At 37.0% G+C, this 12871-nt stretch overlaps 1 protein-coding gene across 13 annotated transcripts in view; it reads left to right on the forward strand.

Moving 5' to 3' along the window:
- Nucleotides 1–12871, forward strand: part of MPP6 (membrane palmitoylated protein 6) — a 59550-nt gene that overhangs the window by 15515 nt on the left and 31164 nt on the right. For 2 of the 13 annotated variants that reach the window (XM_027639101.1, XM_027639089.1), the window contains exon 2: nt 12408–12529. In XM_027639101.1, coding sequence (XP_027494902.1) covers nt 12413–12529 — 117 coding nt within the window. In that variant the 5' untranslated portion in view covers nt 12408–12412. Of the gene's footprint in view, nt 1–2480; nt 2641–9825; nt 9879–10161; nt 10367–11818; nt 11915–12407; nt 12530–12871 lie in introns of all 13 variants that reach the window. The other 11 variants (XM_027639096.1, XM_027639090.1, XM_027639092.1 and 8 more) reach the window with 10 other exon arrangements.

Below are 12871 nucleotides of genomic sequence, written 5' to 3' on the forward strand. Positions count from 1 at the left end.
GGAAGTGCAAGCCTGGGTACTTAAAAATATCAGCTGCTCTTTGAGTAGAGACAGTCAGCCAGATTCTGTCCTGAGTGTAGGACTTGTTCCTGAACCACATGACAAGTGGAATGTTTACAGGTCTGCTGGGGGACATGTTAACAGGCAGGGTTTCATTTGGGTTTTGGGCATGTCTTCAGGAGCAGTGTAGTGGAAAACGAAAGAAATACGTTTATTTGAAAAATAATTGATTATTTGAAAAATAATTGAACAGATTAATTTCCTTTCTACAAAGATGAATTTACATTTTCTGAAAATGCATTCTTAGGCTGTGTTTTGTTTCAGACCTTTCAAAATTCTAAGGAAGAATGGGGCCATTTGACTTCAGTGCCAAATTTGCACGAGACGGTGACTACTCCATCTGTTTCTTGCTACCTTGTGCGCTGTGTAACCTCTCTGCTGAGATAGGACTTGTTTTCTTTGTTGCCATAAGTTATGAATGTCATTAATGTGGTTTTGACCTTGTAACACCCAGGGAGCGTTGTATCTTAGCATTATGGAAAAAGACATCATTTCCCTTTCGGGTTTTCTTGGGAACTTTTGGGTAATTTCATGTTAAATTATTCCACAGTCTTAAACCTAGTTGTGTCCAAAGAACCAATTTATCTGTAGGAGGTTACACTGCTCTCCTTTTATATTGCTCTCAGGCCCAATACTCTTCTGGGAAAGAGGAATTTAATGGGGAGTATAATAAACAGAAACTACCATGGATGGGACTGACTGCTCTGAGAACTCACAGAGTGTGAGGAGGCAGTCCTCTCAACTGCCATGCTGAAGATGGTTGGCAAAGCAATTGCTCTTTTCCAGGTCAGGACCCAGACTTCATAAAACCTTCTTGTGGAAAAGCTGAAACACGGAATTATTTATGTATTGCAATGAAATTCCAAAGCTGGGGACAGAGAATCAGGGTCCCTAACCTACCATTTTTGATTGTTCATGAGTAGGCTATTTAAGGAGTCCTTTCCAGCTCTTTTCTGTTGATGGTATTAGTAAGTGGTTCTGGCTGCTGATACCCAGGTAACTGGACCTCACAACTGGTGTGAATCTGAGAGGTTCTGTTGTCAAAAACCAGTGAGGTTCTTGCTTGTACTTGTATCTTCTGCTCTTCTCTGCTCCCATCCCTTTCTCTGACACCCCTAAGCAGTCTGGGGAAACAACAAAACAAGGGGACTTCAGTGAAAGCCAAGATAATGTGGTTTTTATTGCTTCAACATAAATAGATTTGAAGAGAGTGTATGAGGATGTATATGAGCTGCTTTTAAAAAGCAGCAATTGCAGTTTGAAGTCAAGAAAGACATTATCTTAAAACTCTTTCATTTTTTTTTCCCCTCTGTAGACTTTCTCATGGTTCAGATGTGGTCAAAAAGCCAAGTTCCATCATGGCCTTATTTTTACAAGAGAAGACATTGTAAAAAACATCATGTAATAAGCAAAAGTTGTAGTTTTAGACTTCTCTACTTCCAGATTTACAGCAATTTGCCTGTCTCAGAAAATGATAAAAAACCTCGACAGACATGATTCTTCGCTGAGTTTCTTCTTGTCCAAGAAGAAGAGTTCAGCTGTCTTTACATTTGTCAGTACTTCTTTTGGGGAAAAAAAAAAAAAGAAAACATTTGAACTGAAAATGTGCAGCGCTGCTTGGCTTGTGCTACAGTAATTGAGTGATTTGTGTAAAGTGAGTGAGTGGAAGTACATACTTGAATAATTACTGCTATCAGGGAAGAGAAATAAACTGAAGTGAGATTCCTGGTGGGCAATGTGAGAAGCTCAAAGGCAACCAAGGCTTTCCAAAGAAAAAGTGGAATGGAACGTTTAAAACTCATTGTGTAATTAGAAAAATTGTAACTATTTGGTCAAAAGTTATTCACTGTAAGCCTTTACTTAAAAGTTCTCTGGTTGAGAACTTCAGTTGAGGTGACAAGGTACATGACTAAAAATTCAGAAGTTCCTAGGCAAAACTTAATGAAACCAAACTTGGTATTCTGAGGAAATGGAGTGGAAAATTTCCAACATGTCAGTATGCATCATGTGCCATTTAGAAGGTACCCTTTGCAGTTTCACAGCCTGTGCCCACCTTATACACACAGAACAGTGTCATTCGGGGTTTACGGCAGTGAGTTGGAAAGTGACTTTAGAGTGAAGGTGGTGAACATTCAAAGTGGCAATTTCCTTAAAAACATGTAGTTCTTAATGCAAGCTGAACCGAGACCACTAGAAAAAACTTCCCCCCCCGTTATTGTGCCTAGATATTACTAAATTGAAATTAGATTTCCCACTTCTCATTAAGCATTTGCAATTGTAAATAAATCCTGATAGCATAATGTGCGGAAGTAGTTCAGAAGGTGAAGTACAAGACTAAGGGCAGTGTGACTTACTGCATGGGGTTTTTCAGTTCCCTTCAAAATACGAGTGTCAAGGTGATCTTTTCATTCCTTTTCCAGGGTTCTGGAACATACCCTTCAAAGGACTAAAGGAAGGTGACTGCTGACGATAACGAATATGCAATTGTGTAAATCTCAACTGCACTAAATTGAAAGAAAAGTTTAGAATTAAGTCTCTTAACTAGGGAAGGACAGAGATGTGTTTTGGGCATTCCTACAGGTCAGTAAACCTTTAACAAGCCATCGTGTTTTACCATCTCTGTATTAAAGTACAAAGGTTTTATGTGGTGTTTTTTCATTATTTAGAAACATCAGCAGTGTTGTTCTGCAAACAAATTTGGAAAAGCCATTTTATATCTACTACATCACTGCTAACATTCCAAGTGTGTTTTGGAAATTTTCTTTTTAGGTAAAGCTTTAGCTGTGTCTTTAGAATAAACAAGAACTGTGTCATATGACAAGGGTAGCAGAGTAAACATTTTTCTCTTTTCCTTTCGCAAGTCACCCTGAACTATAACATCATTAATTTAGCAAATTGCTTTTATTGCTTCCTATTAAGTTTGTTTGGACAGAGATGGGGAGTGCTTGCTTGAGAGAGATTAGTTTAGTGGAAGTGGGAGCATTAGAGTTTAGGGATGAACTGCAAATGAAACTCCTGGAAAATAATCATGTAAAATTGAAAACTGAGGTCCTGGGACAGATAATTGAATTTAAAATTTATAAATTTTGTAGATTCACTCCTGTCTTAAATTTTCGCCTTCAAACTGGGATGCAGTGGAAAATCAGATGAAATTAAGTTGATTCTGAATTAACTGAAAACTTCCCTATGGAAGTTCTGTATGGTGGGTCTTCTTCCCTCTATAGTAAAATGGGCTATTGAAGAATATGTTGAAATAGTCTAAATATTTTGTAAAGTGCTTTTATTTTATTTTGTGCTCCAAAAAGCTGTCTCATATTTCTGTTTTCTGCATCTACATTTATTGAACGGTTTTCAAATGTTTGTGTAGCATCTGTAGTAGAATCTCAGAAATATTTTTAGGCATGCATTGATACATATCTAATTTAAATACTCCAGTGTTTTGGGTTGAAAAGGATAATTTAATAAGTACTTCACAGTAGCAGAAGCCTGAAATAGGGCATGCATGAAATGTTAATATATGGGTGTGATGTGTTTAAAAGGGCATAGGTGTAGTTTTTGAAGTGAGTGAATCATAATGGGGCAATCAGATTCTGAAAGTGCTGTGTTTGGATGCTTTCATTTAGAAAAGCATTCTGCTGTTGTTATGAAATAAGTCTGAGAATGTGTTATAATACAGCCTTGCTTCACTTGATATCAAAACTCTTCATCATAAAATTCCTTATTGTTAGAATTCCTCAGTGGCTCCTACACTTAAAGCTGTAGAAGGAAGTTGTGTTTAAAGGAACAGTAGTATCTGGATGATGTGTGGTTTTTGGTGGATTTTGTTGTCTAAGCATTTTCACTGAAGCAAAAGAGGATCAAAACCAAAGTGCCAAAAACTGATTTGAAGCCTAAAGTAATAGTAGTGGACAAAATATACTTGTAGTGTTTTTGCTGAAGAAAGAGGACACTTTGTTCAGCTACAAGTGTCAGGTTTGGAGAAGAGTGAGGTTCAAAATGATGTTTTATGCTGTTTTGTGACAGACCAGGAGATTAAGCTGACAGTATGATATAACTATAAGAAGGACAAAATAGATCCTATTATCTATCTGTCTCAATAGAAAGGGAAGATTTCGGGTGTTGGGCCAGGCACTCATTAGACTCTCATCTAAAATATTTTGCACAGTTCTGACTGTATTGAAAAAGGGTGCCGAGTGGAAGAGGTACAGGGAAGTTATGCCAGGCTTGCTTCTTTCCTGGTCAGTGTAGGAGTGGAGAACTTGTCCTCCACAGGGCAGAAAATTGCCCTCTTTAGGTTAGAAGAATGAGAACCAAGGCATTGTTTGCTAGATATAAAAAAAAATTTGTTTAGGAACAGGAACCAAAAAAAATTGTTTAAGCTAGATTTCCAAGATTAAGGAAACACTCAGGTATCTGAAGTGTGGATTGTTTTTAATGGTATCCTCCTGAGAGTCTGTTGAGTGATCAAGTCCTTTCAGATTGAAGGATACAAGTACCCCTGAGATGCAAGTGACAGTGGAATCAGCAACATCTCTGGTAATCAAATTCCTCACAGGTCTCTGGAGGTGCACAGTGTTGTTACTTTACTATACAGTGGAATATCTAATTTTATTTATTAAAAGTACATTGTCTTGTTTGCAGATGTGCACAAACTACATTATAAAATACTTCTGTAAGTAATGTTCTGAACAATGACATTTACACAGATAGTAGAGTATGTTACAACCCTTGTGAATTTTAGCTTTCTTCTTTGACTATACTTGCCTAGTGTTCCTAGATAAAAGTGCAAATGGTTGAAAAAACATGTTCATAGCAGAACTTGAACCAGTTGCTGTTGGTACCTGGTCTCAGAAGTGGGGCACAACATACAGCCTGCCTTTATGCACTAAGACCGTGTGGATTGAAGGCCAGCAACAAGTTGCAAGGATGTTGGAATTCTGCTTCCCTTTGGAAGGGTGTTCATTATTTTCTCTTCAGGTCTAATTTTTGGGCATGTGTGAAGAAGGGACCTAATTGAGGAAGATATTGTTTGAGTTTTAGTTGGCCCGGGCTTGAATTTTTTGATGGGATAAAACTGTATTGATAGTTCTGCATGGCTTTACCTCAAGTTTTCCACCAAGAAAAGTGGTATAATAAACTGATAGTTTGTTTGTTTGTTTTTATTTGTTTGTTACACAAAACTTTTTCCTGTGGGTATGTAACTGTGGTCTTTACTTATGTTAGTATTTTGTCAGTTTTGCTATCTTCAGGCTCTGTCCTCCTGCAACAGATAAATAATTTTGAGTCCTGTGGCAGAAATATAGAGATACAAAGCTTTGATTAATTTGGAAGGGTGCACATTAGAGGAAGAAATACTTCAAAAGATGTACTTTCTTTGTTGCATCTGTTTTGCTGGCATTTTGGACTTCATAAATACTGGCATTAATTACCAGAGAGACTGCAGAGAATACAAGTTTCTTCATCCAGCTGTTGCTTGCAAATAGTAGGGAGGATGATTGATGTGATGCAATAAGCTCAGCCTATTGTATAAGTCTAGTGGAGTGCAGGATACATCCTGAAACTTTGTTGAATTTGTACTAAAACTTTGAGTACAAAGTAGTATCTTAAACTGCGTATCCACTGAATGTGTTTTGCCTTCATTAAAAAATCTGTTTTAAAATATTTTCCAGTACTCAAACTACTGAAGTAATTGGAGAACTAAGGGTAGTACAGTCTTTCTTCAGCAAAATTGAAATTTCTCCTGGGGCATGTCCTAGTATTCATTTAAAGTACAGTAGTCTTTGTGTGACATCATCATATACTTTCCTAACATCCATAGCTAAAATGAAAGAAGATTTTGCACTAAATGCCTTCTGTATTCTGCACACTTGTGTGTGTGTGCATGTGTATGCTTCCTCAGTTAATCACATCTGTACCTGAGGCTTGCATCAGTCTTCCTCTCATTTAAAAAAGTCAGAAAATGTGGTAATACCTAACACCTGTATAGGCTTATCTTCAAAGCATCAAGCTTAGTTAGTGTGCATCAAGTTAAGTTAATTGCCTTTATACTTTATGAAATATTTTTCTTTGCAATCCTTTAAGAAAAAGAAGTCTAACGTAATTTCTGCAATACTGGATTTTAGTGTATCTCTTATCAATATCTTATTGTTTGTCATGATATATGTATTCAAATAATACTTAACCTTTTAATTCTGCTGATTTTGGAGTTGTGATGCTTTGTTCCCTTTTTATCTTTGCTGAGATAATTTTTAAATAGAGCTTTTCTTTCCAGAAGATGCAGCTGTGTGGTCCATCTGTTCATCAGAAAATTTGTGCTTCTTCTTTTTTTAGACAAACTTCACAGCCTGAAAGAAGTATGTCTGCAGTGTTCAGGATGAGAAAGGGTTGTTCGCTCTTCCCCACAGCTTTTGTGACCTTCACAGTCGTGAAAAGTGGGCTTGTAAGATTGAGCCAGGTTTGATAAGGGTAGGAACTGCTCGAGCTTCTATTTATAGCTATGCTAAAATAGCTCCATCTTGGTTGCCAGTAGACTTGGAAAAAATGAACTAAAAAGATTAGCAAACATTTCTAAGCATTTATGTTATTTCTTTTCAACATGCGAAAGTTCAGTGGGCAGAATTTGAATATCCAGAACACTCATCCTTATCAATTAGACTTTCCTTCCTCCTTTGCAAAGTCATTGCCATATGTGATTATGCATTCAGTACAGTGTGCATGCTGCAGACAACAGCTTCCTTCAATAAGCAATCTTATTGTCTTTCTAGAGGAGATGTACTGTATTTACTGCATGAGGAAGGGGTCCTGTTTGGAAAAGGTGCCTGTTACAGTGGACTGCTACCCGGGAATGTCTGAGTTAAGGTGGCTGGCTGCAGGGCTGGAGTGGCACTGGCCCAACACTGTCAAATAGTAGATGCAAAGTCTGTGGATGCTTGAGAGCCCAAGTGCTGTCGTACCCTACTACAGTCAGCAACGTGTGTGGGATTAGGTGTAACTAATTTGTACCCTGTAAGGAGAAGCAGAGGAGCTGAGCTGCAGTGGTTCATCACTTCTATAGCGCTTCTCTGGAGCAGCTGCTGAACGTGATCTCTGCTCAGTGGATACAGCTGCTGGCTGTGAAAACACAAATATGATGCTGTATGTCCTCACTGCATAATGCTTTCCCAGAGACTTATGTTAAAATCTGGTTTCTAGCAGTAGTAACAGACGGCTTTGTTAGTGTTTCATACACTCTCAGTCAATAGTCTGTTTGTGAATAAATTTGTTACATGTTCTCAAAATGTTACCTCATCCATAGGTACTCTTTTTCTAGATTACCAAAAATACTATACTTTATAACGGGGGACAGAAGTGGCCAACACAAAATAGATTTTTTTCTTTACCTTATCTTAAAGCATAAATCCGTTATTTTAAAAACATGAATGCAAATGGAATAAAAGTTAGTGTTTTCATTGGTTAAGGGCTGGAGAAGTTAACAAATTAATTTTCTTTTGTCTGAGCTTATTTGGTGTCTTGTGAAAGTTTTCTTTTTGATATATCCCACTTGAAAAGGTTTTAAGTCACACAAGAAACTATTTCCAAAGTTTCTGTATGTGACAAGGTTTTAATCTAACTTCCTAGACTGTGCGTGACGCATCTGCCTTCCTAGCCAGATGAGTAGACCATGTGGAAATAAATATGCATGTTTATTTAAATATATTATACATAATTTTCTTTTCATTCCTGTTATTTTGTAAGCTTGGAGACTAATAAAATGAAACTGAGCTAAAAAAATCTGTGCAAGGTATTCACTCTGGAAAGCTTTAATTTTCCCCAGTGAGTGACACATTTGTCTTCTGTCTGCAAATCTGGAAAATTTATTTAAATGTATGCTTCCTCTTTCCTTTACATAGAATTAATATAGACGAGAATTAGGCACTGAAAGAAAGAGTAAAATCAAATTTGATAGAAGAATCACAGTTGAGAGCTTGGTGAAAACCTGTCTTTTTCTAACAAATACGAGAAGAGTTATCAGAGGATCTTTTACTTCTGTTTGATCTGAATTTACTATTGTAAAGTACAGTGTGTAGATTAAACCTTTGAAGCATCCTTTGGTTGTCTGAAGAGCTCTTTGTGAATTAGGAGGAGTTAATTATGGTTAGTAAATTTTGCATTAGGAAGTGGAATTTCTGTATTCTTATGCCTCAGGATGCATGCTGTTTGCCACAGAGATAGTTAACATATCTTCCCCCCTTTTACCTTTTTGATATGGGATTCAATTGACAAACTAGTTTCCCCAAGTATGGGGTCCTGTGCATAGTGGGATTAAATTGTTCAGTGCATGTACACAGCAGACCAGTAGCTCCTGCTGAGTCTTGCTTGAGGCTTTAAACTTGCTATGGTTATGAAAATGTTCTTTGAAAATTGACTGTGGAAATTAATTCTACGTTTATGTGTGTTCCCTGTCATCAGAGCCAAGGGCTGGAATGGAGAGGGGCCCATTGTAATCTCATTTTCTCTTAGGAATCCCAAGTCAGACTCAGTTTTATTATCACTGTTTCCTAAGAATCGATTAATTTCAACACCTTGCCTCAGCTGAGAGCCTGTTTCTGCTGCTGGGTTCATCCTCTTGTGTCTGGAGGCTGTTGTCAGTGTGTGTTCCTAGATGGTCTGTTAACCACTGTAGTCAACGGCGCCTATCTCATACTGTCTTGGTTTGTGATGAGACTTTAAAGTTTTATGCAAATGGGTCTTTGAATATAGAAGAAGGCTTGTCTTCAGAGGGAGAAGGAGATGCATGGTAGAGCTCTCAAAGTTAGTATGTTCTTATCAGTTTTCTCTAAACGATGGGGCAAGAGAGACCCAATTAATTTTCCACTGAAGAAAAAGCTTTTAATTGGACACCAAAGCGTTCAACAACATGGAGCACTTCTGCCAACCTGGTTTATGCAGTTTGTTCATGTAGTCCTTATTCTGCAGGGCTTTCTACTCCCCCAGTGAGTAACTTCTGTCAACATTTCAAGGGTGAATTTGCCACAAAAGAGATATGAGGCTCAAAAGGCAATTTTTGATGGAGTATTTAGATTTGGTAGTTTCTAAACTCCTCAGTTCCATCTGTTTCTTGCTTGATAGGACCTGATCTTTTAAGTAAAACTTTGCTACATAAGTACTTCCATCTTCAGCTTTCATTCCTGCTCCTCAAAGATAAGTGCTAAGGTGGCTTTACCCCGGAAAGAAAAGAGTGAAATAGTTTAAAAGACTGCTACTTGAAATTCCTTGTGTGTATACATTATTCTGAAAGATCATTATAATTAAGCCTGGAAACAGCATATCTCCCACTGTTTGTTTTTTAATAAGATCTTTTTTCCCTAGAAATGAATAAACAAAAGCCTTTTGAGTAGATACACAAGAAGAGGGCCCATAATACATTTCCCAAAGTGTCTTCACCTCCTCCCTTCTCTGCCCTTAAATAGTTTTTGGATAAATCAAATTGTTTGAAAGTACATGTATGAATATCTAAGGCATATGTAGGTCAGTACGTTGCTTAGACTTTCAAAGTTATTTTCACATGTAAGCAAATATTAGCATTTCGCATTAAATGGGAACTATGACTTGCATAATAAATGTAAAACACTGAAATTAAAATGCTTAGTCTAGTCTGTCACAAAAAATACCCATGTGTTTGTTGCCTATTCTTATATAAACCAGCTGACGTAATTCCTGTTGGAAAATGTTCCTGGTGACTTTTTGAAAAATAACATTTGATCATGTTCTGAATTTTTTTGCCAGGTGAATGTAAAGCAGTGAAGCATATAAATGTTCCTCTGCCTACCATGTGCTAGGTAAGAGGTGCAAAGACTTTGTTGAAGGTCAGGCTTTCTCTCCTCTTAAAAATTTCTTGCTTAACATTGTAGCTGGCTAAAATAAAGAGGTACTTAACAGTAGTATTTTTTTTATTCAACTACTGGGAAAGATCTTCTCTTTAAGATGGGACATTAGCTATCCTGAGGCAATTGGGAGCCTCCTACTGTGTTAAACATAAGCAATCCAGGATGAGTAAATGAGTTACCTTTAAGTAACCAATTTGCTTATTCCTACTTCTTTGTTCTGCTTTCTAATATTGAGGCAACAGTACTGATAGCTAAGAAGACTCTTGCCATTATGGCTGTACCATGAGAGAAGGCAACCATCACACACACAGCAATAAGAAGATATTCCTGAAAACAGCTAATTTGGGTTTTGACCTGGGATGCAAGTCTGCCTTTGTGGATTTTTTAAACACTGAATGTTGATAAAGCTGGTTGCTGTTTTCCAAGAATGCCGAAATATAGTTAAGTAGTTCTGATGCCAGATGTTTGTGAAACCTTTATTAAATAAAATATTATTTTGAAAATACCCAGTCTACTTGTACAAAGGTTGAAAGACATTCTTGAGAAACTTAATATTGCTCTTAACAGTTTATCATTGATTATAAAGTTTTTATGTAGGGACTTTATTTTTTAATTTGATCTTTCTAAGATAGGCAGAATTCTGAAAGATTTAAGTAAGAAACAGCCTATTATCGTGAAGATGTGTAAAGAATGTCTGTATTATGCATGCCTTTGTCACCATCAAGTGCTGGAATCACAACTGGCAGTTGAGATGAATGCTTTGTCCTGAAGGAAGTTTTATATTTTCTCTGATTATTTATAGGAGCAAAAGGCTAACCTGAATTCCTTTAGAAGCAATTTACATAACTGTTAAAAATGTAAAGAAAGCTTATTATTATAACACAGTATTATGCAACACCTGATACATGACGTAAATTCATGAGAAACATCTGTCTACTTCTGCAGATATTAAAGCTTGCATGACTTATACAGTAGGAGTCTGTAATTGGAAGGTGAGAAAACATGAAACAAGGCAATTGCATGTGCAGCTGAACTAGTCGAGATGTGGGACATGCCTAGTCTGAGGAAGTTGTGACTGTTTACAAAGCAATTTAGTGACTTTACGTAATGTGTGATTGCTGACAGCACTTCGTCTGTTATAAAGTAGAAATAATACTGCTCCAAAATCTGAAAGCATAAAGTGTCATTTTCCCTCCTACTCATGGTTTCACAGAAAATTCACTTTTTGGAAGCGAGAAGTATGGCTAAAACACGTTTAAAATAATGCAGTCTTTTGACATGCACTGCTGTACTTAAAATGTGACACATGAGATGATTTGATTGAAAAGTCAGTTCCACTTGACAGAAAGAATGGCCAGAATTTTTTTTTTTCTTGTGATGGAATTTTCTAGGAAGAATTGAAATCAGAAAGTAGGTGTTTAGAAATGCTGTTTGTTCTGTTACTGTGCAGTGTTTCATAATAGCTTTCATTATAAAGCAATGAGGAAAGTTAAGGGTAAATTCCTGTGTGGGAGAAGGGGCATATAAGCTTTTCTAATTCACTTGGTATATACTGCTCTGCAACATGCAGAGCATTGCAGAATGCAGTGGTTGTTCTAAGGCTTTTTATCTAGTTGGGGATCTCAACAGGAGATTTTGTTAGTATACCTGTGTGTGTGTCTGTTTGATCATGTACATATAACTCTGCAGTTAAAAACAAGAACAGATTCTTCTTAGGACAAGACAGCTGGGATGGTGGTATTTTCTTGCTTTTTCTTGGGCAGTATTCTTCACTCTCGCCCAAGCTGCTGCAGTTCTCTCTGCAAGTCTGTAGATAGCCAGGAAAATCTCCACTGAGGGTACTGGGCAGGCACAATACATTTCTCATTGTAGGGATATCCTTCCCATTGCAGTGTTCTGTGGGACCAGGTTGGTGTTAGCATCTGCACTTAGTGCCAGTCAGAACTGGTTGTAAAGGACTGATGGGGATGGACACAAGGGTCCCCAAGGTAAGAGCTGCCTTGGAAGCAAATTTTTGGTTTAAAAAAAATTATTTCAATAACAATGAATCTGCCTATACAAGCATTGTAAAACTTGTAGTTGGCTGGTGTATGTATAAGGGCTGGAAACTTCTTCTGAAAGAGGGATTAAATGAGAAGAGTAGTGAATGAGTTGCTTTTATTGTATTTGGAAGATTATGATTTCCTTTTACATAGTTTGTACTTGTTTGTTTTTTTCCACCTTTAAGTGGTAGCGAGTCTTGAAAGGAATGTGCTGGGCCTGGGTTTAAGTTGATGTGGTGGTCAGGTTTGGATAGATCCTTTATTTCCATCTCTCAAACACACACAAAAAAGATCTTTTTCTATTCTCTTCCTTTGTTCTCAGTAGATGTATTTGACTGCTTAACATCTATAAAGTTAATATTGTGGTATTTCCCAGAGCTTTTGCTCCTCATGGAAGCCTGTTTTGGTCAGTACTTACTCTTTGTTTTTGTTTTGTCAGCAGCCATGCAGCAGGTCTTAGACAACCTTACTGATCTGCCAACATCGACAGGCGCTGAAGAAATAGACCTGATTTTTCTTAAAGGAATTATGGAAAACCCTATCGTAAGATCACTTGCTAAGGTATTTAAACTTGCTGCCTTGAGTAGAATCTGGAAATATTTTAACTCTTAAATTATTGTGTGAACATTAAGTACGGATTGAGATGTTAATGGCTTTCATGTATGGTATGTCTTATTAAAAGAATAGAAGGCAAGCTTGAAGGTGAAGATTTGCTACAGTATAATTTCTGTGCATGCTAATTAATTGTTATATGTAAGATTCTAGAGGAAGAAGAAGAATTCAGAGACTACAAAAATAATGTGGTTACATTATTTATGAAAAAAGTCAAAATACTTGAAATTAGAATCAGTTGATTTTAATGTAGTCTTGTAACCACTGTTGTGTGCAAAACCCATGTGCCTT

Source organism: Corapipo altera, unplaced genomic scaffold (genome assembly GCF_003945725.1).
Source record: "Corapipo altera isolate COAL_440 unplaced genomic scaffold, ASM394572v1 44, whole genome shotgun sequence".
Lineage (NCBI taxonomy): Eukaryota > Metazoa > Chordata > Aves > Passeriformes > Pipridae > Corapipo > Corapipo altera.